Source organism: Ambystoma mexicanum, chromosome 12 (assembly GCF_040938575.1).
Source record: "Ambystoma mexicanum isolate Mex_15411 chromosome 12, UKY_AmexF1_1, whole genome shotgun sequence".
NCBI lineage: Eukaryota > Metazoa > Chordata > Amphibia > Caudata > Ambystomatidae > Ambystoma > Ambystoma mexicanum.
The window spans coordinates 43295592-43323090 of record NC_090936.1 but is presented as its reverse complement, the minus strand read 5'-3'; the positions used below and the strand labels follow the sequence as shown (position 1 = coordinate 43323090).

The 27499-nt window shown below is 48.2% G+C and overlaps 1 protein-coding gene across 4 annotated transcripts in view; it reads right to left on the bottom strand.

Moving 5' to 3' along the window:
* The window catches only part of DOCK4 (dedicator of cytokinesis 4), a 2129281-nt gene that overhangs the window by 1075769 nt on the left and 1026013 nt on the right, over positions 1-27499 (bottom strand). For all 4 annotated transcript variants that reach the window (XM_069627915.1, XM_069627916.1, XM_069627917.1 and 1 more), the window contains exon 24: positions 4485-4612. In XM_069627915.1, the coding sequence (XP_069484016.1) occupies positions 4485-4612 (128 nt within the window). The remainder of the gene's footprint in view (positions 1-4484; positions 4613-27499) is intronic.

Genomic DNA, 27499 nt, shown 5'->3' with positions numbered 1-27499 from the left:
TTACAACTTAGTGTCCATGCTGTTATCTCACCTCTGTCATGCTCCACCGCTCTCTCATGACAGATCTGAGCCAGGATATGGGCCTGAGACGTGTTGTTACCCCACTGGCTCTGTCACTTATTAATTCTTGCAGTGCCGGCAGCGCACAGGACTAGATGCTGTGGAGGGGAGGAGACAGTGGGCAAGAGCCCTGGAAACTTCAGGCTACACATAGAGCATCTCCTATGAGGGCCTCTGCCGGTGTTTCCGTTCGGATGTGCCTGGGTAATGTTGTCCGAGACACTTCATGCAGTGGCAGAATACCCGCTACGACATACTTTTGAAGGGCAGTGTGGGGGACACTGGTACTTTCAGTTAAGGGAGGCAAGCCACGCAGCATGCTCTCATCACCTCCACCTCCAAGGCAAAGCACCTTTATGTACGTTGTGCCACACTACGTACGTGCTTTCCTTTAAAAGCTCTGATCACGGGGCACATTGAACAGTCCCTCTCATTTTGGAGTCAGCTCCGGTGGAAGTGTGCCACGCGCACATGGATATGTGAACATTATTGGAGAAAGATACTATACCAATGGTAGAGTGGTCCAGCACCGCAACGGTACTCAATCGAAGGTCTCTGTAAGGTATTCAGCCAAGAAGTGACAGAAACAAAAGTAGAAGATAGAAAGTATGAGGAATAAAGTGAATCGAAGTTGTCCTGCGACGGTTTAATCGAAACTCACCGCAAATTCGAAAGTCTTCAATTTTTGATACCAAGAGGAAAACTTAAAAAGTGAGATCAATGGTCTGAGCCCGAACGAGGGAGACCAATTGTGAACATTGTCTTAACGAGAACTTGTGAATGTGAAAATCCTGATAAGAAAGGAACTTTAGTGCTTGTTTGTTACGACAGGCCCTCTGCAATAAGAGACTGTTATTGGGAAAGAGGCTTTGGCAGAAGGCCCTGATACCTATGCTTTGAACTGTATCCTCATGGCAGAGAAGCCAGAGTGTGTGCGAAACAGGAATATGCTGCCTTGCACCATGCTGAAAACGTGGGGAAGGGAAGCCAACTTCTCAACCGTCCTGACATTATTTCTTGAACGCTTTTCTTTATGCATACACACTTGGCCGCCCACACCATTCTGTATTTAGAAATAAGGATTAGCAATAGGTTTATAGGCCCTTTTATTTTGAAATAGACTCCACTAGGACTGGGTTATTATTATTTGATGGTCGTAGCTTGCTCCCATCCTTAGATTTAGGCTTAGATAGGCATTCAACCAACCCACTGAAGTTCAATAAACACCCATGAACTGTGCTCACTTGTGTTTGTCTTCACTGTTTGATACCATGCCTTCCTTACAGAACACACCCGACATGATGAACCGAGAACTAGCAAAGGAACCAGCCCCGTCAAAGAAATCCAATAAGCAAAACCAAACCCGCTAAGTAAAACAAGTTGGAAAAAAGGGAGCACTATCACTAAAGTACCCCGGGAAACCCCCTACTCGAAACAACCTGTTATCATGTTCCTGCAGGCATTTAACCTACCCGCATAGACTGGCCTCATCAAGCATACACATTATTTATGTAAATCGGCCACTCTCAAACGTGGCATATATCGGCAGGTTAACCGCCTCGGCCTCCATTCTAACAGTACAGCAAAGCTTTATGCACTTGCTTCGCCCGATAAAATACAGCAGGAATTGTTACAAACCCATACATATGAATAAGAGTAGGGAGTGTGCCGCCCAGGAGTGGAGGGCACGGGAGTTGCCAGCTTGGAAGGGTGGGTGGAGACCAGAAGTGTATTCCATCCGTATAGAGGTGCGAAGGAGGAAATAGGGGAGGGACATGAGTCACACTTAATCGGACCACGAGGGTGTGAAATGCACCGCACATAAAGGAATGCGTGGTGGAGCAGAAAACGTGCAGCTCACGGATTGACCATGGGGCACAGGGAACACATCTCTCCAGGAGGAACTTGTGAGGGGGGAGCAATTGCTACACACTAGAATGAACGACAGGGGAAGGGATATGGCTGGCATTTAGTCAGAATGTCAGGGGTAGGAAATGTATTGCCACTAACTGTACTAAAAGCTCACTCTTCTGCATAAACCTTCTCAAACTCTGAACTAAACACGGCCATGCCTCTGCAGCACCACAAACCACACGCACTTCACACCACCACAACGACGAAACAAGCCAGACATAGGGCCTCATTACACGGACGGCGGTGGACCATTAGCACCTTGGTCCATACCGGTAAAATACCGGCACCGCCTTGGTGGAAAGGGGAATTACCGCCCTATTCCAAGGTTGGTGGGGCGGTAATTCCCCCTTCCCCCATTGCCCTTCCCCATTCCCATTTTTGCCCCATAGGGCATAATGGGAATGGGGAAGGTGCTAATTACGGCACCGCAAATTGCGGTACCGTAATTAGCTCCCTGGTCCCTTTGCGGGTTGGTTTTTCACGCCGGCAAAAAGCAGGCGTTAAATTCTACAAATCCGCAAATGGACCTCGTAGTAAGGCGGAAAGGGTTTACCGGCACCGGTAAAATACTGGTACTGGTAAACCCTTACCGCCTACCGTGTAATGAGGCCCATAATCTCGCCCAACACCACATGGCGACTACCAACCGAAAAACACACCAACACTCAGTGAACGGTTTCTCCTACACGAAGGTGCCAACAGCACATCACAGCTCTCTTGCTCTTTTCCCGATCAGATCAACTAACAACCCCCAACCCTACTTGCATTACAGATCCACCAGAGTGCCAAGAGACCACACAGGTGGCAACTATGTGCGGTATAAGAACCTTTAACATAACATAGCATAGCATACCTTATAGAGGTGTGCCATTCGTGTTGTGCCTGCTTCACCTTTTTGATTGCAAACACTGATGTTCTAATAGTAGTGGGGGACTCAATAGGAGTTTAGAAACCACTACTTATTCCAGTACTCCTTCAGGGATGTTTTTATTTTGTCACACTGATTCCTAAATGTGTGGTCACAAAACTGCATTACTCAATAAGCACACGGCAGTTATGCATTCAGATTGCACAATGTGGATGTCATGTATTCATGAACGGCAAGTGCATCAGCTAGCCCTCCCTGCATATAGATATTATCAGCCACGTGAATTGACATTAGTGGTTTTCAGGGAAGGAGTCTTAAAGGGCCTGTTGTCTCCAATACAAAATGAAACCCTTACACCAACGCTTGTGCAAACACAGCTGAAACACAGACTAGAGACAGAAATGACTCCTAACCGATTGGACACCTTGGTCTGTCAGGTCAGATCAGGCTGGAGGCAAACTGAAAACTTGTTACTACATACGAGTCCTGAAGAACGGTATACACCCAATAATCCTAAACCTACAACAACACTCCATCATTTTCACCTGTAAATTGGTATCCATAATAACTCCCAGCACGCTATATGAAGAATGTATTAAAAAAACGGTACCACAATGTGAAGTATGTGATGGCCATACAATCACACATGTATTATCACAAAAAGCAAAGCCTCAGCGGGGGCTGTTACACGTTTTCACTGTGAGCATCATCACAGTACGTGCATCGTCATTACTTGCTTTTTCTATTAAACAATGCAACCTCTCACTCACTTGAGTGTGAGTATTGGAGAGACAGAACATCTTTATTACAGATACTAGCCACAAACACAGTTTATATTTTTCGTCCTTCGCTATGACAATGCATGTCAATGAATAGAAAAAAGTGACTTTAACTGAGATGAAGAAGGTAAGGAAGTATACCATATTGTCAAAAAGACTCCAAGGAAATTGTTTTGCTGTAACACATGCTCCTCCACTTGACAGCGTGAAGGGTGCATAGCCTGTTTCAGCATTAGTCTGCACCACCCATAGACCCTTCAGAAGCATTGCTGGTGCTTTCCAATCAGCATTACCCCCTCATTACTCTTGGTTTGTCTCAGTTGTGACCATGCAAGGCGTGTACGCCTCCAGGAGATCCTTTTTTTTTTTAAGTCAACAGCTTTAAAATAACAGCAGGGTCTGCAACCATTAGCTATCAATTCAAATTGCATTACAAATGCCAACAGGCTAGTATCGTCAATGGTTGGGGATTGTGGGAGTCGTAATACAAAACTGGATGACTGCGGATTGCGGACTCATCAATGTTTCTTAACTGAAGGCACACGTGGTCCTCCCCACCCCCAGGGTGTACAATAGGTCTCCTCTACTGCCAGAGAACCCTGCCTCTTTCCACTGCAGCCAGTGACTTAAATCATTGCATTCCCTGCAGCAACTATTGGGTCTGTTGAAGTGATCTTGAATGGATGCAGTCGGCTGTCCAGCTGATGTAGAATTCGGTATTCATTATAATTTCAGAAAGATGAAGATCTGTGACCAAGATAGATTAAGAAAACACTGTGCAAATGCATCTTTTTACTTATCATGTACGTATTTGCAAGAGTCAAACGTGAAGTCAATATGCGACATGATCTATGTTTACTCACTGAGCTGTTTTTCTTGATGAGACAAAAGACGTTGCTAAGGATACGGGCGCACATTACGAGATCTTTCTGCTCCTGCAAATGCATGCGGAGGTGGTGTAGGACTACTGGCAGAAGAATATATCTCGAATCTGGAAATACAAGAGAGAGAGAGGGGGGGTGAATCATGTTCACTTGGTATTTTCAGTGCAAGAGCATCCAATTAGTTTGCCATTCACAAATCCTCTTACATATGAACATAGCTGCTTTTATTGCATTGCATGGTTCTAGTTATGAGTGAAATCGCCATCTTTGTTTCATACCGACATCAACATAGGAATGTCAATTCTTATCCAATATGTGGTGTAATCACTTCTCCAGATAGGGTTTTGAAGTGGGAGTGTTTCACTCCCTATTTTTTATGGGAGTATAATGATTTTTTAGGGAGTAACAATGTAAGTCCAGTTTCCAATAGGAGTATTTTATAAGCACATACAAATATGTTTTAACTGTAAAACGCAAATGTTTTTGTAATAATTATTCCTTTGCTACTAGTTATTTATGCACATTAAAATATACATGTTTACTTCTTCCAATCAGGTCGTAATAATAGTAGTTTCTTCCTGAGGTACAGGGGACTGGTCCAAACATATCCATGGATCTGTGTAGGTAAAAGAAGAGGCACAAGGTCTGTTAGTTTCCTATTTTTTGTTGCGAGTAGTTTAACGCCCTATTTTTATTTTACGGAAGGATTTGCCTATTTTAAAGGGACTAAGAGTGGCTGATACACCCCTTATTAGTAGGGCTAGGTGTAAGTATAAACCACACATAATCGAGCCATACACCAGCACACTCCCCCTCCGCCCCCCCATCCCCTCACGGACTCTGCAATGGCGACACCTGTTGGTAAAGCTTTTGGTAAAGCTGCAGCAGAACTGGCCACCCTACACTACAGGGGTGAGGGTTCATGTCCACCACCCATTCTACTCACCTGGTGACATGAAGGAAATTCTGACTGGGAGATGGCAGCAGAGAACCACCCCCACGGCTGGATTGCCCGCTCTTCCCTACTCCTCTCCAGCAGTGATATTTCTTCTGAACGAGCTCTGCGATTATGGTGCCTTGTCAATGCAGGCCCTCATAACATTTAGTACCACCTCCCTGGCATTTATGCCTCCTTCTGCCAGAACTCTTTGGACACGCTTTCTTCCTGAAAGCAGGGGCCCATACTATGACTATCGTTCATGTCTCAATCAATTCAATAATGTCTTTTATACTAGGAACTAGCATGTTATTTTCCATACTGCTAAAATTACTTAAACTTAAACATACAAAAGAGATAAGCAGATGAACCATGAGCCAGCAACTGACGATGTCCAAACCAGGTGACTGCTCAAATAGCAGTGTCGAAAAAACAACTTTGCTCTTGCTGATTCTTTTAAGTATACAATTTGGATGACAACCACACCACCAATCCAAAGCATCAAAACTAAATAGAGTAGCTGCGATCAATAGTTTACCTGTGGGTTAGGCCGGATATATCTGTTGCAACTGATTTGTTCAAGTTAGACACCACCTCGATGGATCATGGAGGTCAGGTAAATACTTCCATTGAAAGCTACATTAATGGACTTTGTGTCAATTGTAAGATCATAATGGAGCTTTAGAGTATGTATCAGAGAACTCTAGTGTTTGGAAGCTGACCAACAACCAAGTTAAGAGGATATGAGGTACGAGGGCACAGATCACCTAATACACAACAAAGCCCACCGGTAAGAACTCTAACATAATTAAAGCCTCCGATGGTGGATAAAAGGGCAGGAACACCTGGGGCTTCCCATGACTGAGCTTGTGCATGTTTCCTTGCCCAGTGGCCTTTGTGCGCACATCACAAAGGGTGGATTGGAATGCACTCTTTACAGGAGCCTGCGAGCCTGCATCCCAAGCTTGCTGGTTGGCTAGAATCTTGGAATCTGTGAGAAGAAAAAAGGATACCCATAGAACGCAGGATTCTACTATGGTGTTAGTAACCCGTTACACGAGCTACACCGGAGGGTAACGACCTTGTAGCCTGAGTTAACAATCCGAGCAAAGCGCAGTGGAGTAGGACAGCTCCCGTTGCCTCGGAAAAGAGGACTGAGGTGAGGCACCGAAGGGCAGAGTCCTGGTACGACATATCTGCACGCCTCTAAATTTAAAGGGGAGCGTTTTTTTTTACGTGGGAAAAGGTTCTCTTCCCGTTTCTAGCGAGGGATGCCCATGCAGTATGGAGCAAAGGGGATGGGACGTAGGAGTACCAGAGTTAAAAATAATGGTCTTTAAGTCCATCCCTCAACAGTTGAATCCACTTCACGCTTTTAGACTACCCACACCTAATACCTCCTAGTACAATGAGTTGCAATGGGGCTACTTACATTTATCCTTAAAACGTAGTCTGATTGAGTTCTTAAGAACAAAACCAATCGTTTAAAACTAATAAACTTCTTAGACCACTGATGGTCTGAGCTCAGCATTCATGTCCTCACTGTAAACTACGGCCTACAAGAAAAAATATTTGGTATTAAAGTAATATAGGATATTAACCCGACTTTTTCATTTTACACTGTTGATTTATGAAAGTCATTGTTATAGTGTGAATGCACCCACAAGGATGACAAAGTGCTAGACATGACACATTCAACGTTGGCACAAGAATTAACCCTACCAAAGAAAAGGGAGAGTGTGTTTCACTTTGGACATTAATGCTACAAGATTCCCCGGCATTCTATGACGATGCAAGAAGTAAGGACACTGTGTATATATTTGTTGCTTTTCCCACCATGGTTGTGTCCCTTACTGTGGAACAGACATACCTCTCGTTCTGACTGGGTCTCCAGGTAAGAACCCAATGCTATGGGGCTTTCAAAATAAGAATGAAAATGGCTTACAATATAACATTTGCATAAATCACTTAATTTCATACTCCTCCCACTTTGAAGTGCTGCAGTAATAGGTGTTACTATCTGATTTATTGATACTCAATGTATCGACCTGGCAGGAAATATGATTGAGTTGGTCCTACAAGGGAGCAAACTGTGACTTCCAATTGCACATATATTCATGCTTAACTCGTTGAGCTATCTTACCAGAAATTCAGCTTCCTGATGAAGTCTATGACCACATGTTCTAGGGGGGAGGGGGGGTGCAGGACTCTGGGCTTTATCAGGGATTTACTGCCACAGGGCCAGTGGCAGCTCAAGAGTACTAAGACCTGGCGCAGCGTTCAGGATGCTTCCAAAACTGTTTAAGTTCCAGGAGTTCATGTTAAAGGAGTGAATACATTTGATAAGGGACAGATTATATTACTAAAGAGCAAGAAGAATTAGGGGAACTCTGCTAACCTCTGTAATAAAAGGAGAATGGAAAGGTGGAATAACTACTGCTTGCAGTAGAGGTAGGTTTAGGCTCTAGGAATTGAACCTGCCTGTGCTAAGCTCCATTTGCATTGTTATTGTGAGTTTTAGCAAGATCACAGGAGTGGTTTTGGGGTTTAGCCTAAGCCCCAGTTTGGTAGGTAGAAAAAAAGGTCTTTTTACTCCCGGGTATCTTGTTTGGATTATCCGAAATAATTATTTCCAACACTGCAGTTAGTACGAAAAAAATCGTTTTTTATTGGTGTTTTCTTGTGTGGTTCATTCATAAGAAATATTTGTGTTTTAAGAAACACTGTTTGAGACTTGCTGTGCAAGTTTGGTCAGCCGACACGTGTTTCGACCCAAAGGGTCTTTCTCAAGGCATGTACTGATTGCTGTGTGCCCTCAGTGGGGTTCTGTTGTGTTAAGGACTGTCCTTATGGCAGTCCTGGCTCCTGTTGGGCCCTGTGTGTTCTGTCCAGCGTCCTGTGCGGTACTGTGCTGATCAGCACACCGCCTCCATTCTAGGGTCACTTAGAAAAAAACTTCATAACAGACTGGGCTCTCCCCCCTTCAGGAGTGGGGATCCACCGGTGCTGCGCTCAGCTTATTGTTTGCTTCAATAAATGTCTGAATGTGTCTGCCCACAAAGCATTAAAAAAAGCATTATGGGTCACGGCAGATTAGGAATTGGACGATACTTTGCAGAATCGGTGGAGCCAGCATGGAGTACTGTGAATAGCAATGCAGAAGGTACCCTTTTCACAAGGGGATGTTAAAGGGACAGATGTAAAATGTCGCACAGATTTTCCAATTACAGGTGTGTGAGCAAGATTCATGTACACTGCGGGTGGGCATGTGTCAAGAGCAGAACCAGGGTTGCTAGGACAACCAGATAGTAAAACAGGTGTTCTTGCACTATGAAAATGACAGAGGGGACTCAACTCAGACTGTAGAGCTTACACAACCTATGAGTAGCAAATGCAGTGATTCTAATAGATTAAATGACATACTGGTTTAGAAGACTTGACACAAATTAAATGAAACATACTTAACAATGTTCCCTGAATTCATAGCAGCAGCCAGGCAAAATGAATGAGTCCAGTACCTTCACCTTACTCCATGAAAAGACACAATTTGGGACTCCTTAAATGCAATATTTTACTATAAAAAGTACTATTGCTCTAAGCATACAATTAGTGGAAAAGGTAACATGCTCTTAGAATAGTCCTGTCCCTAGGTTAACATGTCTGCATGCTGCACAGTGAAAATATGCTGCATATTCCCGATATCCTGTGTTGTCCTCGGGTCCGATTGATGGAATACATGTGGGCCAAGGGCTTGTCTGCCATCTTAGAGTCAGGCAAGAGTATCATGGCAGCTGGAGGGCCTGAGTTCTGGTGTTCTGCTCAGTCAGTAATGTTGTTTCACCAGCACTGGATCTTTCATAGATTCAAATGCTGTTTGAATATTCCCCTCATCCGGCTGGGAATCATCTGTAACTATAAAGCAGTTTACCTTTACATTTTTTAAACTGCTTATCACTTTAGTGGTCTATTAGAGTAATTTTGGGTCAGACTGCCCATATACAATTAGACAGGTCCCCTTAGCTCCACCGTGGTGTCCATCTTCAGATTTTTTACCACACATTAAGTTTGTGGGGCCTCAAGAAGTCTATCTTCAGACACTCGACAATTTTGTCAATTTCTAATTTGATTTTTCAATAATTTCATCTGGTTTGGTGCTGTGTCGCTTCTCACCAGCTGGTTTGAACGTTTGGCCCATTTTGTCGCCTCCAGGATTGTTGTACTGCTTCCGTTCTGTTTGAGCTTATGGACATCATGACAGACTTGAGGAAGAAGGAGAAATGACTTACCGGTTATGTTCTTTCTATGGATTCTTCTCCCACAGACTCCTCATTAGATAGATATTCTTTCAGCGTCAGCTGCCCGGAAAACCTTTCGACAGGGGACGTAGTGTCCTTCGACTCGGCTGTCGATCCCTCTTGACTCGATGTGGTGTTCGTAGACTCCAGACAGAACGTTGGTCATGGCACATATACCAAGTCACTATATGCCCCCGTAACTTAGTACCCACCCTTTTTTACCCCGACCTCAGATGCTGTGAAGGAGGAAGAATCGAAAGATTTGTCTGAAAACAGCCACAACTCACAGAAAAGATAAAAACCACATGAAATACATAAGAGCCCCTCAATAGAGGCAGCGTGCCTCCTCCTCGCACAAAGAAATCAGTTTTAGAACTACTGGCAGTTTCATAGCAGGGTTGGATGAGAGGGTGATGAGGAATTTGCAGTGGAAGAATCCATTGAAAGTACATTACCAGTAAATAATTTCTCCCTCAATGGATTGCTTTTCTCTTGCAGATTCCTCATCAGAGTCCCCAAGCAGTTTGTATCGCAGAGGCGGGATGAAAGTCCCTATATCGGGAAACCTTGTCCTCCTGAAGTAAGCGTCAGCTCCAAGCGCCACATCCAGGCAGTAGTATTTGGTAAAAGTATGCAACGATGACCATGTCACCACTTGCTAGATGTCTGTTATTGGCACACCTCTCTGAAGTGCCGAAAAAGCAGCCATACCCCTTGCTCTGTGGGCTCTCATTCCCTGTGGTAGATCTTTCCCAGTATTGTGGTAACATTCCGAAATGCAGAGTCTTACCCATCTGGATATTGTTTGTTTAGACACCGGCATGCCTTTCCCTGGACAGAGAGATGGCCAGGAAAGGTATGCCTTTCTGAAGTCTGATTTTCTCACAGCGTAAAAACTAAGGGCTCTCTTGGGATCCAACCTATGAAACCGCTCTTCCTCCTTAGACGGGTGAAGAGGTGGGTATAATACAGGCAGGTCAATGCTCTGGGATAAATGAAACTCTGACACGACCTTGGGCAAAAACCCTGGTCTTACCTTAAGGGACACAGCCTCCCTGAAAAATGTAAGGAATGGTGGTTTGCACGACAGGGCCTGCAACTCGCTAACCCGTCTGGCTGATGTAATCGCCACCAAGAAAGTCTTCAACATCAGTAGAAGGATGGAGCATGAGTGTAAAAGCTCAAAAGGAGTTGCCATAAGAAAGTTCGGACCAAATTAAGGTTCCAGTCTGAACCACAAAGGGAACAGGCGGGAACTTATTCACAAGACCCTTCTGGAATTGGACCATAACCGGGATCGTAAAGAAGAAGAAATTACTTTGTGTAATGTTCTTTCTATGGATTCTTCTCCCGCAGATGTCTCATCTGATAGTATCCTCATGCAGCTCTGCTGCTTTGGAAAAACCTCAAAAGGGGGCATAGTAGAACTCGACTCAGCTGTCCATCCATCATGCTCGGTGCTCGATCATCAGCTCCGGACATGATGTCAGGCGTCGTATATATACCATTTCACTACGCCCCACACCTCAGTTTCCCCCTTTTCCCCCCCCGAGCTCGACCGCTGCATAGGAAAACAGAGAGAAAAAAGCAGGTTAACCAGACCATAAGAGGTTAATACAACAATAAATTTCCCAAGGAAACAAAAAACCTTGAGAAACACACCACAAGCTGTAGCGCCAGAAAAGGATTTTTGTTTTATTTGGAGATAAAATAAATGCAGCATTAAAGACAGAAAACTGTCATCCCAGGACCATCCCCAGGTGTGAACCCACTAAAGAAGAGATGTGCACCAACCGCCAAACTTTCAAAGCGGGGCTGGATGGGAGGTGAGATGAGGAATCTGGAGGAGAAGAATCTATAGAAAGAACATTACGGTCAAGTAATTTCTCCTTCAAAGGATTGCCTTTCTCGAGTTTGCCCCGATGCCAACTCCCTGCAGACTGATAGCACTGCGCTATGCACAAAATGATCCACTGTGATAGTGTTTGTTTCGTTACTGCCAGGCCTTTTTCAAGGCTAGAGAACAGGCCACGAAAAGTTGGTCAGATTTCTGGAATTCAGATGTCCTTTCGACTTAGAAACTCAGGGCCCTTTTGGGATCTAGTCGATGGAAACGCACCTCTTCCTTGGAAGGGTGCGGAGGTGGGTAGAAGACTGACAAGTCTATGGCCTGCGATAGATGAAACTCGGACACCACCTTAGGTAGAAATCCCGGCCTTACTTTCAGCTAGACCTTCTCTCGAAAGAACCGCCTGAAGGGAGGTTTGAAACAAATGGACTGCAATTCACTAACCCGCCTAGCGGAAGGTATTGCCACTAAGAAGGCTGTCTTCAAAGAGAGCAGCCGCAAAGAACAGGTATGCATGGGCTCAAAGGAAGGTTGGAACCAGATTAAGATCCCAATTTGGGATCACAAAGGGGGTTGTTGGAAACTCATTTACAAGCCCCTTCCATAATTGAGCCATCACCGGGATCATGAAATATGAACCCTGATCCAGGGACCTTTTAAAGACAGACAATGCCGCCAAATATCCTTTGTGGAAACATGAAGGCCTGCTTATGCCAATGACAGAAGTAACTCCATCACTGAAGTGGCAGGGCAAGAGATAGGGTCAATCTTGCGTTCCTTGCACCATGCCTCAAATCCTCTCCACCTGCACGCATACAGAGATCTTGTAGATGGTCTGTGTGCAGCCAGCAACACCTCAAGCACCTCCTCAGAGAGGCCCCAGTCATCATATGTCAGCCTCTGAAGAGCCACGCATGTAGGTTGAGGGACTTCTGACTGAGTTACGAGATCCAGGCGCTGAGGCAACTGGAGAGGTGGGCAGATGGTCAAATCCAGAAGGTCCGAGTATCACGTCTTCCTCGCCCGGTCTGGGGCAGTCAAGATGATGGTTGCTCGAAACTTCTTGTGCCTCCAGAGAACCTAAGGAATGACAGGAATTGGAGGGAAGGCGTAGTGGAGAGGGAAGGTGCAATCCATCAGAAATACTTCCTATAGCAAGCTGTTTGCTGGGAATTCCCTTGAGCAAAACTTTCTTCACTTCCTGTTGGACTCTTAGAGAAACAGGTCCACTGGTTGGGTACCCCAGTGAGAGAAGACCTCCTCTTGGACTTCTTGGCATACTCCCCACTGGTGTGAGACTGTGCTCTGCCTGATTAGAGCATCTGCCAAACTGTTCTCTGTCCCCACCAGATGAAATGCTGAGGCCGAGATCGATTCTCCAATAGCCAGAACCACAGGGTGAAGGAGCGCACGCAACCTAGCCTGTTCAGATAATGCATGGCCACCTATTGTCCATCAGAATCAAGACATGCTTCCCCTTCAGAGATGGAGCAAACATTCTCATGGCTAACCTGATGGATCACAACTCCAGCCGTTTGATGTGCCACCTGGCTTCCATTGCTTTGCTAACCCAAGACCTTTTACCTGCAAGTCATCGCTGTGAACGCCCCAACCCTTTAGAGATGCATTGTGACCACTCAGGCCCAAGGCAATGGAGCCCAGAAGGGCTCCCCCACCATGAGATTGCTGCTGTCAGCCCACCAACCAAGGTCGTCGACCACTGCCCTGGATACCTTGAGGGAGTCCGAAAGGGTTCTGAGGTACTAGGACCACTGGACCCGTAGGAGCCATTGAAGAGATCTGATGTGCAGCCTGGCCTCTGGCACTAGAAAGATACAGAAGGCCATGAGTCCTAAAAGGCGGAGGAAAGAAGCTGCTGGTAAGGCGGCGCGGTTCCAGAACTGGTTCACCATCTGAGCAATGCTGTTGGCTCTCTCCTCAGGAGGAAAGGCCTTCCCCACCCACGTGTCTAGGACTGCTACGATCAATTGTATCCTCTGGACCAGTGTCACGTAGGACTTCAAGTTCAGGGACAAGCCCAGCCTGTGGAGTAGTGAGCAGGTGTACTCCAGGTCAGACAAAACCCACTCCGCCGACTTCCCCCGGATCAGCCAACCGTCCCGGTACAGGAATACGAAGACTATGGATCTTCTGAGGTGAGCCGCGATTACTGCGATGAGCTTGGTGAAGACCATTGGAGCAGAGGTGAACCGAAAAGGAAGCACTTTCAACTGACAGTGCTTGTCCCCTTTGAGGAAACTCAGGAACTTCCAGTGCGTTCGATGTATCAGCACATGGAAAAAAGCGTCCTGCAGATCTATGGACACCAGCCAGTCCTGCAATTCGAGAGTGTGTAGAATTTCTCTCAACGTCACCATTTTGAACTTGTCTTTCCTCAGGAACTTGTTCAATGTCCTGAGGTTCAAAATGGGATGGAGTCCTCTTCCCTTCTTGGGGACTAGGAAATACCAGGAATACCAGCCTGATCCTCTCTGCTCGGGTGGTACCTCTTCCACGGCACCCTTCAACAACAGGGCTCTCAGTTCCTACATGAGCTCCTGTCCCAGTTGGTTTGGAAGTGGTGGATGTCTGTCCGGAGGTTTTCTTAAGAAGAGCAGACAATAGCCCCACCGCACAAGCTCCAGGGCCCCGGCGTTGGAGGTAATCTCCCACCATTGAGGCAAATGCTCTGCCAGCCATCCACCAACCGGTAAGTCGTGGGAGGGGAAAATCAAAGCGCTTAGAGGGCAGAGCCGGCCCCACCATGGTCGCTGCTTGTTGGCCTCTGGAAGCCCCCTGCCACTTCCGGGACATGAGAAACGCTTCCGCCCTTGCCAGGCCTGCAGAAGCGGTGCCTTCCTGCTGTAAGGCACATAACGCCTGGAGGCAAACCTGAAGGCAGGTTAGGCTAGGCTGCGCAGCTAGGCCTAATGACTTCGCAGTGATCTTTGACTCCTTAGATTTCTCAAAGAAATAATTTGCCTTCTGGCCAAAAAGAAGTTCGCCCTCAAAAGGCATGTCCAGCAGTTTGTTTTGGACACTAGGCAAAAAGCTTGAAGACCTCAAATAAGCCTGCCTCCTCAATGCAATCGACATTGCCATCAAACACCCATGCAGACGGCCACGTACAGGCCCATTTGCAGTGACTGCCTGTCCACCACATTCCCATCCTCCACCAGCTGTACAAAGCTGTTTTGCATTTCCTCCTCAGCGATATACTGCTTAGCATTTTCCACTGCCTTCCAGAGGCTGATGGAGTAATTCGCAAAACCAATAGCCACGTTAGTGGCTTTCAGAGCATGTTGTTGTGAAATCTTTCTTGGCCATGACGTCAATTCTCTTTCTTTCTCTATCAGGTGGCATATTTGAAGATGAAGATGCTGGTTTGGTGGAGACTGTGGCAGCTTGTACAACAAGACCTTCTGGGGAAGGGTGAGAAGACAGAAACGACGGGTCTCCTCGTGCCGGCCTATACTTTCCGATCATGGTGGAGCTGACCGGGCAGATTGAGCAGGCATGTTGCCACAGAGAGGCTACAGGGTCAGCAATCGCTGGATTCATAGACATGTTCCGTTTCGTGATCGGACCCTCGCCCAGTAGATCTGTAGTTTCACACCCTTGGACTGGCTGTTACGCTCACCTGGTATCCACGGGCGGTCGGGCCTGAAAACACAGGAGGACTGGACTTAGGAACATACTTCGTTTCCTCCCACCAGCCCCCTGGACTCGACCTGATGGCCCATTCCTCACCTTGTTATGAAGTCTGGCGTGCTCTCCATCCTGCCTTCTGTGCAGGGGCGCGTAGTCTTCTGCGGGTTGTAGCGACCGAGTTAACTTCACTGGTGCTAACCCATTCAAGTGCCTTTAAGGAGGTAAGTCTGGTTATAGTAGTCTTTAAATGTCCTTGCTTTCCTTTCTTGCTAATAATGTCTTTTCTTGTTTGTTTCTCCTTAGGTGCACAGAGGTTCGGTGGGTGCGCTACTTGGATCAGGCTCCTACCAGGATGATGGACGCAGGAGCGTATGATGGATGGTAGGTTAAGCGCGAGGTGCGGCGCGGTAATGTCTTTTCTTGCTAAATTGTATTCTTTATTCCTTTTCAGGTCGCGATGGTCTTTCTGGGCATGTGAAGATTTCCGGAGCGGAACCAGTCAAGAAATGCCCAGCCAGGTGAGGATTTTGTGATTACTGCCGTGGATGCCGTGAGTAACCTGTTTAACGTTGTCCTTCTTTCTCTCTCCCTCCAGGTGCTTCATTCCGGTGCGAGCGTGGTGTCCTGATGATGCTGCCAACTGGATGGAATACCGCAAGCAGCAGGAATCGACGGATGGAAAGTTGTAGGTAAGCAGAGACTGCTAATGATGTTCTTTTGTCTCCTCTGCAGGTCCGCTATTCAAGGATTGCCGGGTGCTGGTCTCTGAACACGATGAGCGTCACGCTGCTGGCTGTACAATAACGCGAAGCACTTTCTGTAGCTTGGGCGCGGTTTATATAGCCCTCTGTAAAGTAGTCCAGGTAAAGTAGTCCCGGCTACCACACCCTAAAAGACTGCACCGCACAGTCTGGTTCCTAGGAACTAGACTGTATGGGTGCCTCCATGTTGGCTGCAGGCCTTCAAAGGAAAAGTAGTCCCTTCAAGTCCCTTCAAGGTAAAGTTCCAATCTGAACATGAGCCTGGCGCCAAAGGCGCCAGGACTGACTCCAGGAGAGTCTATGATGATAATGCAAGGCTCTTGGGGCCCCAAATGAACCCTGAGTCCTGACCCTACCTGGCATGTGACCATGCCAGTGGGGTTCTAGATCACGGGTTGTGACACTGGCACTGATGAAGCCTGCAATCTCAAGGTGTCAACCACCCTCTCTACCAGTGCCCTAAACTTGTTGTCGGTCTACGGTTGGCTTTGCTGAAATTTCAGGTCAGGTGAAGTGTCTAGCCGGCTGCCATCGTGAAGCCCCTGTGCCAGCTCTAATAGCAGAGCCCCCTGGGCCCATGAACATGGGATCGACTCCTCCTAGTCATCCATGTCGTTGATACCGAAAAAGGAGGATGCTGTGCTGGAAAAAAAAACGGCTCAGGAGAGCGGAGTAAAAGTGACTGTCTGCGTCCATCGAGGCTTTTGCACCGTGACAGTATTGGAGATGCTCAAACCTTGATTTATGCGGGAAGGGCCCGGCATTGAAGGTTTCGATGCCTTCTTCGGCGTCAAGCCAGAAGGCTTCCCTGATGCTGATGGTGTTGGCACTGGGGCTTGTAAGGGGTCGGTATTACCATGCACCACTGTCACCTGCAAGACCTGCTGCTTGGGGTGGGAGGCACCTGCAGCATGTTTCTGAAACATTTCAAGCATAGAGACCTTGAAATCTTCCCACTCTTGACGATTGGTCGGTCCAGTCGAAGTCTTACCTCGTTCCATCAACAAATCTGAGTCTCATCGGTGGCAGTGGCACCTCTTTTCCTTTCACGATGACGACTAGCTCCTAGAATGGGACTGCTTCTTCTACCATCGATGTTTCTCCTATCTTTTTCGGGGGTAGGCCCCTCGTTCCCGGCATCCAAGGACCAGATGGTTAACCGTGCTGGAGATTTTGAAGGCGGTCAGCCTAAAGCAAGTTTAGCCACCTGTTAGCGCACTGATTTCGGGTGCATTTTAGTGCATGACGCACACCCCTTTGTGTCGTGAACTGTGACGAGGTACCAGAGGCATATCTCATGCAGGTTGTTAACCAACATTTTGGAGTGCCAGTCAGAACACCGCTTGAAACCTGAAACTTGGCCAACGGACAACTCGTGGGCGAAGAAAAAATTGAATTCTTATGAAAATATGACAAATAGAGTCGAAGACTCGCTCACCATGTTCCTAAAGCAGCGCGTCAAGCACGCAGAAAAAAGGAACTGTGGTATTGGGCGTAATGTCGTGGTATATATACGATGCTTGACGTCACATCCAGAGCTGACGATCGAGCACCGAGCAAGATAGATTGATGGCAGAGTCAAGGTCCACTACGCCCCCTGTCGAAGTTTTTCTGAAGCAGCAGAGCTGGATGAGGATATCTATCAAATGAGGAATCTGTGGGTGCGAGGCAATCCATTGAAAGACCCTTACTCCGGAGACCTTTTGAAAACAGACAAAGCTGCCAAATATCCTTATCCTTTGACTGTTGTAACCTGAAGGCCTGCCGAGGCCAGTTATAGATGGAACTCTATCACTGCAGTGGTGAGGCAAGAGATGGGGTCAAGCTCTTATTCCGTGCACCACGCCTCAAATCTTCTCCAGCTGCACACATATAGCGATCTTGTTGAAGGTGTGTGTGTGTGTGTGTGTGTGTGTGTGTGTGTGGAGCAAGTAGTACCTCAAGTACCTCCTCAGAGAGGTCCCAGTCATCATACTTCATCCTCTCAAAAGCCACGCATGTAGGTTGGGAGATTCTGGGTTCGGGTGGAGTGCCGACCCCCTGAGATCAGAGGTCTGGCCGATGAGGCAATCAGAGAGGTGGGTGGATGGTCAAGTCCAGAAGCTCTGAGTACCACGTCCTCATTGCCCAATCCGGGGCAATCAAGATCAAGGTTGCTCTGGAACCTCCTCAACCAACTTAGTACCCACAGAATGACGAGGGTTCAGAGGGAAGGCATAGTGGAGGTCCAAGTCCCAACTCGACTAGGAATGCATACCCCAGTGCTCCTCTCGCCAGGAATTCCCTCAAGAAAAACTGTTTGGGTTTTTCCAAGATGGCCGCGTAGAGGGACGGTCGTGGTTCCCCGCGCTCCCGCCGGACCTGTAATAGCTTGCCCGCTAGCGACGAACAGCAGCCCCTACCCGGCACTTGGATGCAGCAGCAGGGAATCCCTGGCGCGGGTTTGCTGACGGGCGCGTTGTGTAGCCCCAGAAGAGGTGAACCTGGCGGTACTGGGGAACTTGGAGAGCTGGCGGTCGGGTGTCCCGGGACCGGTGTCGCGTCTACAGCGGGAAGGCGAGAGCTGCCCCGCGGCACCTGGAGTGTACCTGAGAGGCCCCGGACGGGAGCTCACAGCGTGGTGGGGGCTCCGCGTGCTGAATCCCTGCAGGAAAGCAGCTGAATCGCTCCCGCTCGCTGGAGACCAACGGGGAGTGAGAGCAGCCAGTGGAGCACGGAGGGACATGGAGGTGCTCCGGCCACGGGTGGGCTGAGGAGCATCGACCCTTATTAGGAATTAAAGCGGGGAAGCGCACCTGGAGCGGAGACAGCACATTGTAGAGGAGCAGCTGCAGAGGTGAGGCGCCCCCCGGGACTGAAGCTGGGGAGAGGGCCCGGTGGGGTGCAGTGGACCCGACGAGCCTGGGCTCGCGAGCTTGGCAATCCCGCTCAGGTGCAGCACGCCTAGGCCGAAGATTTCGGAGCGGCCCTTGAGCCCTGGCAAACGAGAGGCGGCCGTTGGTGGGGCGGGCTGACCTGGACTATCGGAGCGCACTGCCCTCGGGTCCTGAGGAGGACTGTTGGACTGCCCCCGCTGGTTTTTGAAGCATGCGCTGAGTAACGGTGGTCCCAGTCGGGGACGAGAGGAGAGGAGCAAATGCACTATGTTAAGGCCAATAGGGCCAATAAGCTGCTCTCCCATATGTTACGGAAGAGTGAACGACACAGGACGATCGTTGCTAGTAAGGGAAAAGAGGGCCGGAGGTTCACGGACAACGAAGCAATAGCAAGGGAGTTCCACCAATTTTATACCACTTTATATGCCTCAAGCGACCCTGACCCCGCACTACAGAAGGCTTATGTGGATAAGGTGGATCTCCCGGTCATTTCGAGAGAGGAGAGGGAACTTCTTGAGGGGGACATAACTGCTGATGAGGTTAGGAGGGCAATATCAACACTCTCCCTTAACAAATACCCGGGCCCAGATGGTTTCATGGTTGAATTCTTTAAGAACCATAAAGAAGTCTTAGTTCCCCACCTCACTAAGCTCTTCAATCACGTTGGGTCAAGTGGGATCCTCCCGGGTTCCATGGAGGAGGCCAGAGTGTCCCTCATATATAAGCAGGGTAAAGATCCAGAGGAGTGTGGTTCCCACCAGCCGATAGCACTCATGAACGTGGACGCGAAGATCTACATGAAGGTCTTGGCGTCCAGATTGGACTCCCTTATGCCCAGGCTAATACAAAATGACCAAGCCGGCTTCATATGAGGATGGCAGACCGCGGATAATATTCAAAGAGTGCTCCATCTGGTGGAGAAATCGCAAATTAAGGGGACCCCTGCCCTCCTCCTTGCCGTTGATTCGGAGAAGGCCTTTGATCGCGTAGAGTGGAGCTTCTTACTTGCCACTATGATTAAAATGGGGTTCGGCCCCAAATTTCTGACACGCGTTAAGACAGCTTATCGTAATCCATCCATTCGATTGTCGATCAATGGTCAGCTCTCGGAGTCAGTGCAAATTGGACGCGGTACCAAACAGGGCTGCCCCCTATCTCCGTTACTCTATGCACTTCATCTAGAACCCTTCCTAGAAGCGATAAGGGAGGACGAGGGGATAGAGGGCATAGTCTTTGGGGGACGAATCCATAAGGTGGCCGCGTTTGCGGACGATCTCTTGCTTACGCTGACTAGCCCGGAGACATCCCTGTCAGCCCTTCAGGAGGAAATAGACCACTTTGGGCGAGTGGCGGGGTTGAAGGTGAACACTAGGAAGTCGGAGATTCTAGACCTGAACTTACAGAACACCGTGGAACAAAGTATTAAAAGGGATTACACGTTCAGGTGGTCGAAAGGGGGGCTTCGATATTTGGGGATCCACCTTACTAGGATGGTGGCGGAGCTCTATCCGGCGAACTACCTCCCATTTCTGGAGAGAATTAAGTCTAAGTTGATCGATTGGGGCCCGCTGCGTATCTCGTGGATGGGACACATCAATGTGCTTAAAATGGCGGTACTACCGCTGGTTATTGTATTTCTTTGCCGCTTTGCCGGTGGCGATACCTACGTCCTTTTTCAAGGCCCTCCAGGCTGTGACTGGCCCTTTTCTTTGGTCCCGTAGGAGACCCAGGGTGGCGGTAGCTCTTATGCGAACCCTCACTAGTAGGGGAAGCATGGGGGAGCCTGAGTTTAGGGCTTACTACTTGGCAGCGCAGATGAGGATCCTTCGGGATCGGCAAAGGAATGACCGAGATAAGCCGTGGAGACTGATGGATAGTGCAGTGGTAGCCGGGGCCCTAGAGGGAGCGCTTTGGCTCCCGAAAGCGGATAGACCCCCCCAGATGTATATAAATCGGATTACCTCAACGGTGGGGGAGGCATGGGATGCAGCGATTGAGAGGGCACATATCACTAACTTCCCTTCCCCCTACACACCTCTCCACGACAACCCTCAATTTTTACCGGGGTATAAAACCATGGCACTTGCAGACTGGTATGATGGGGGCTGTAGAATGCTTCGGGACATGTATGAGGGGGACAAGATTAAGGTCTTCGAACAATGCAAATCTGAATTTGAGCTACAGGAAACCCACAGATATGGGTATTTACAGTTGAGGCACTGGTTGTCCCATCCGACCCAAAAGCAGGCAGGTGCACGCCCCTTGACCCCCTTCGAGAAATACTTGGACACACACGGGGGAGACAGGGCTCTCATGGCATCTATCTATAAAGCTATTAAATTGGGGGAGGATTCCCCACCCAGAGCATATATGGGGAATTGGGAGAAAGCCACGGGTGTAGCAATAGGCGAGGAGGAATGGCGGGAACTTTGGAAACAAATTCCAAAACTGAATAAGTCCATCCAGACCCGAGAGATGTTGATGAAGTTGGTCCACCAGTGGCATCTTCCCCCTGTCCAACTCAATAAAATAGGTAGACGTTCATCCCCACTATGTTGGAGGAACTGTGGAGAACGGGGCACCTGGGCCCACACATGGTGGGACTGTTCGCGGCTGGCCAATTTCTGGGATGTTATCCATCGGGCTATAGAACGGGTAGTGGGGCTTAAGCTGAGAGGTAATAAGGGCCTTTCTATGTTGGGTCTAAGTCAAACCCTTTTCGTTCTCTCCACGAAAGCGGGACGCATAGTGTACGTCACTATGATGATGGCTGCAGCATTGACGATAGCAAGTAAATGGCGATCCCTTGATCCTCCTCGTGAACATGAATGGGTTACAAAATTGTGGTTGATTGTAGCCATGGAATGGCTCTCATGTTCCCTGCAGGGCCACCACAGGAATTATTTGGCCGACTGGACCCCTTTGTTGAACTACCTGAAAGAAAATGCACGTAGAGTTTGGCTCCGTAAAAGCATTGAGTTACTTGGCATTGTGCTACCTCAAGAAGACACTGACCCAGGAACAGTCTAATGGTCACCAAAGGCATCGCCCACTCTCGAGCTGGAGTCTGGGGCGCCACCTCTTTTAGCTGTCAACCCTTCTTTATGGGGGGGACAGGACTTTGTGGACAACGCTTCTGAGAATCGGGGGGGAAGGGTGGAAGTTGGTGGGGTGAGGGAATTTTTCTCCATATACTGTTGTTGATTGTTGGTTATTTGATCTTTACCAGTACTCTTGCTGTATTTGACTTTTTTTTGCAAAATCGCAATAAAAATAAATATATAAAAAAAAAAAAACTGTTTGCACTTTCTGTTGGACTTTGTGGCACACAGATCCATCATCGGGGTACCCCACTGAAAGAAGAGCTAATCTAGGACTTCTTGGCACACTTTCCACTCATGTGAGCCTGTGCTGTGTCTGCTCAGAGCATTGGCCAATGCATTCCCTGTCCCCGCCAGATGTACGGCAGAGACCGAGATCTGATTCTCATAAAGCCAGAAACCAGAGCAAAGGGGAAGGGAGCGCACACCTCCGTGCTTGTTCAGATAGTGCATGGCCACCATATTGTTCGTCATAATCAGGACGTGTTTACCCTTGAGAGAGGGCGCAAAAGCTTTCAGGGCCAACCTGATCACTCGCAGCTCCAGCCTGTTGATGTTCTGCTGGGTTTTGTGAAGAAGTCATGTTATCACAAGAAGGACCAGGACACAAACAATACAAATCACCAGTTTTATTTACTTCAAAAGGGAGTTGGAAGAACTCCTGTCTTGCCCTAAGACTAAAGATAGGAGCACAATCCACAATCTATATAAAAAGAAAACCATACAACTGAATTAGGGAAATGTAATTCAAACAGAAAATCAGTGGGAAACAAAAGGATGAGAGAATGGCATCAAAGGATTCCTGCCCATGTTGTATAACACGAGGGTGGGGTGGAGCACTTGACGTATGGGCAAAATGTGCTATGCAAGTACACCTGGGATAGCTGGCTCGACCCTCCAGTGCCTGCTTGGCATTCACGTACTCTGTCTCAAAGTTCAGAGTTTTGACGTCTCTGTCAACCTTTTCCCCCAAGTCCAGGTCAATACCCTGCGTTTTACAACACCAACACAAAAGTTCCAAGCTCTTCAGCACAAACACGAAATGGAAAAGGTATTTCAAGTCTCTTTAGGTCCCCTCAACCGGACCTAGCCTCTCACTTTCAATTTAATTCCTGGTTCCCCTCTTTCGGGCTCAAACCATTTTAGTTTACTTTCCCGGGGTTCCCTTCCCCTAGCTTTATTATTTAGCGTTTGCTATGCATTATGGTACTCGTAGGCTTTTATACAGTTCAAATATTTGACAAGCTTCAACAGTTCGCACAATCTTCTCAGGCTCTCTTCAGCCTTGGCTTTAATAAAAGAATGTCTCTCTTTAAACACAATTTCTGGGTCTCCCTCGTTCAGGCTCGGACCTGTTTCAAGCACAATTTCTGGGTCTCCCTTGCTCGGGATTCAACCGCTTTCAAGCACAATTTCTGGGTCTCCCTCGTTCGGGCTCATGCCCCTTTTAAGTGCACAGAGTCTTTTGAATGGGCGTACTTTTGTTTTCCGCCTGACCACTCTGTTACTTTATTTTACAGTTCAATTTCACTTCATTTCAAAAACAACTTTAAGTCCCATAATGTATTTCATGGGCCTTTTTATTTTCTGCTTTCTTTCTCAAATTTAATGCCACGTTTCCTGCTCCACCCACAAACATCCTCACTGAGATTTCCTCTCTCTTGTCATGAGACTCACCCAGTTAGCGCGGCACTAGCGAGCAACTTCTCTGGAGCTCTCTGGGTCGAGGTCAGGGTCTTCCCACCTGCCCCTCAGGTACCTGGGCTTCCCTTCATATGCCCAGGGAAAACAAGTACCTGTGTGGACAGAGTCAGCAGGATATGTTCTGCCCTCTTTGGCTCTTGGAAGGCACAGCTCATCAGCCCTGCTGCAGCCCTTCAACAACCAGGCTCAGCGTCTTGGCCCTAAGCTCCCTTCCAGGCTCTCCAGGGTTCTTTCAACACTCTCCTTTGCTCCACACTTCATCCCCAGCTCGCTCAGAGTGTTCCTGGGTGGCTGACCTTTTATACTCTTTGAAAGAGTTGATAGTCGTCAGGCTTGAGTAGTTGTTTCTCCCTGCCTGACTCTGCCTGTCCTCATTAATGGGACAAGATGGAGACTGCCCATAGGAATCCATGGTACATTTGTTCATATGGGCAACCTTCATAGCTCTGTTACTCCTCTTCTTCGTCCCAGTGGTTTTGAAAAAAGGCAATAGGGAGGAACTATGGGAGTTGTAGTTTTCCCTAATGATGGAGGGAAACATCTGTAAGTGCTTGTCAGGGTGAAGGGGGCAGATGTGTGGTTGTAGGTGAATGGGTTTTAGATGATAATATCCCAAAGTGACTCTGAGGATGTCAGAGAGGGATATATTTCTTCTCCAATGCCTCCCTTAATGTTAGTACCTGTTGGAATTGGGGAGGGGGCAACAGGACAGAATTCATAACAAGCTATGAAGGTGGAGGAAGTGTCAGGTAGGGGTTTGGCAGAAAGGGGGAAATACTGTATCTGTCCCAACGGCATTCCTCCAACTATTCACAAGGACCCCCTGCTCAGGTGATCCTCCCTCACTGGTCCACCGCCAGGGTCTGGTTCCAAAGGCGATGACCGTGCCCTGGCCACCTGAACAAAGACTCCCTGGGGTCCATAAGTGAGACAGCCCTCAGGTTTCTCACAGTTTCCATTGTGGACCAGTGGCTGCTCACCTGCAAATCCTCGCAGTGAGTGCCCCAACCTTTCAGAGATGCATCCGAGACCACCCTGACCTGCGGCCAATGAGTCCAAAAAAGGTTGCCCCGCCATCATGTTCTCGCTGCTGGCCCATCAAGAGAGATCATCAGCTACCGACTTGGGACACCTTTAGAATGTCCTTTAATGCGTCCAAGTACTGGGATCATTGGCCCCGTGGCAGCCACTGCAGCGACCACATTTGTAGTCTGGCCCCTGTCACAAAAAAAAATGCAGGAAGCCATGAGGCCTAAGAGGCGGAGGAAGGAAACCACTGGCAGGGTGGTGAGGCTCTGGATCAGTTCAACCATCTGTTTGACACTGGCAACTCCCTCCCCGTGAGGGGAGGGGAAGACTTCCCACCCCGAGTGTCCAGGAATGCTCCGATGAACTGGAGCCTTTGCATTGGTGCTGTGTGGGACATTTGAAAGCTCATGGAGAAGTCCAACCTGTGCAGTAGCGAGCAAGTGACTTCAAGATGAGATCACTTTGCTGACTCTCCTCGAATTAGCCAATCGTCCAGGTATTGCAACACATGGACGCCAGATCTCCTTAGGTGAACCGCGACTACTGCCATCAGCTTCATAAAGACCCTGGGTGCAGAGGTCAATCCAAAGGGAAGCACCTTAAACTGGTAATGCTTGCCTCCTATGAGGAATCTCAAGAATGTCCTGTGCTTTTTATGGATAGGCATGTGGAAGTAAGCATCTTGAAGATCTAACGACACCAGCTAGTCCTGAAACTGAAGAGAGTGGATAATCTCTCTCAATGTCACCATTTTGAACTTGTCTTTCTGCAGGAACTTGTTCAAGGCCCTAAGGTCCCTTTATTGGGTACCAGGAAATATGGGGAATACCAACCCGATCCTCTCTGCTCGAAAGGTACCTCTTCCAAGGCACCGTTCAAAAGCAGGGCTCTCAGTTCTTCCTGGAGCTCCTGTTCCGTTTGTTGAGGTGGAGGGCATGGTGTGTCAGGCAGTCTCCTTAGAAAAGGCAGAAAGTACCTCCACTGGACGAGCTGCAATGCCCAGGCATCAGAGGTAATCTCCTGCCACTGGGGCCAGTGATCGTCAATCCTTCCTCCAACTGGGAAAATATGGGGGAGAACTCAAAGTGGCTTTGAGGGCAGAGCCACTCCAGCCGCTGCTGCCACAGTCTGCTAGCCCCTAGAGGCCCCCCTGCCGGAACACGGGAAACCTTCTGTACCCCTGTTTTCTGGACGCAAAGCTAAAGGAAGGTTTAGAGCTAGGCCCAGTGACTTGGCAGCTAGCTTTGAGTCCTTCAATTTTTCCAGGAACTCATCGGCCCTACGGCTTCTCACCATCAAAGGCAATAGCCAATGGCTTCGCCTGGACATTTGGCAGAAAACCAGAATTGTGAAGGTATGCCTAACTCCTCATAATTGTAGATGATCCCATTGCTCTCCAGACACAGTCAGCAACATCCAGGCCCATTTGCAAAGACTGACCTCCTTTTAGTCATTCGCAATCTGCAAGAACCCATCCCCCATGTCTCTTTCAAGAATATGTTCTGACGCTTCCTTGATTGTCTTCCAACGACCAAATATGTATTTTGCAAATGCACAGGATGTATTTACCTTTAGGGCCATAATGACTGATGCGTAAACTTTCGTCGCAAGGGTGTCAGACATTTTACCCTCGCTGTCAGTAGGCAAATTGGATGTGGATGTGGGGGGGGTCTAGTATTGACCGTGGCAGCTTGAACAACCAGGCCCTCCGGAGTCCGATCGGTGGAGAGCAAAGATGGATCCCCCTTGCTGGCTTATATTTGGCGAATTCAGAATTTACAGGAGTGGTTGAACAAGGTTTTTTGCCACAATGCGACAACAGGGACAGCAATGGCTATGTTAAAATGTAAGGTCTTCTCTGTCGTGGGCCCTTCATCAAGGATGTCAGTGAGTGCATAGCTTGACAAGGGTTGGATTGGGGTGCCCAAACCCAGGACATCAACCACCCTGTCGACTGTGGAGCGGTACTGGGCATTTGTATGTCCATAGGGGTGGGACTGTTGAATTTCCAAGTCGTGAGACTTGTCCAAGCCACCTGCATCCCTCATACGAACGATTGGGCACCAGGATCTGCTCCAACGCCAATGGACCTGCACTGATGGACCTGCGCCTGATGGCACGATGACCTGACCATTTTGGCAACGTGCAGCGCCGAGCCTGAGGGCATCTGTACCGACATGAACTGCTTGGGGCCAAGATCTCCGGGTGACACTGAAGTTGCCCCAGACCTGGTATGCCGAGGCATGAGCTATACCTAAACGCCTTAAGCATCTCGAACACCATGCACTTCAAAGGCCTCCCACTCTGCCCTAGATGTTGGGCTCAGTGACGATTTACAGCGGTCTTCGGAAGAGTCGGACTCATGACTGTGCCGATGGCGAGAGGACCAAGAATGGCTCGGGGAATGTGACCGCTTTTTTGTTTTCTTCCGTTGACCTCTGACGACTGATTGGCCGAGCGAGCCAGAGACTTAGATGGGGACCAAACGAGCGTGAGTTTCGATGTCCGTCCTCTCCCAGAGTGATTTCAGGTTTATCTTCATGCAAGAACCAGAATCCTCAGCGACATGAGCGTCACTGAGGCACCACACGCAGACACTGTGTGGGTCCGTAATAGACATCTTGGAATGACAGTCCTTGCACCGTTTGAAACCGGACACCTTGGGAGCAGACATTCCGGCAAAATCACGTCAAATTTCGAAACAAATTTTGATGAAAAATGTTGAAGAAGGTACTCTAATGAGAGTTGTTCCAGTAAGCAGCGTGCTGAGCGCATAGAAAAAATGCACTGA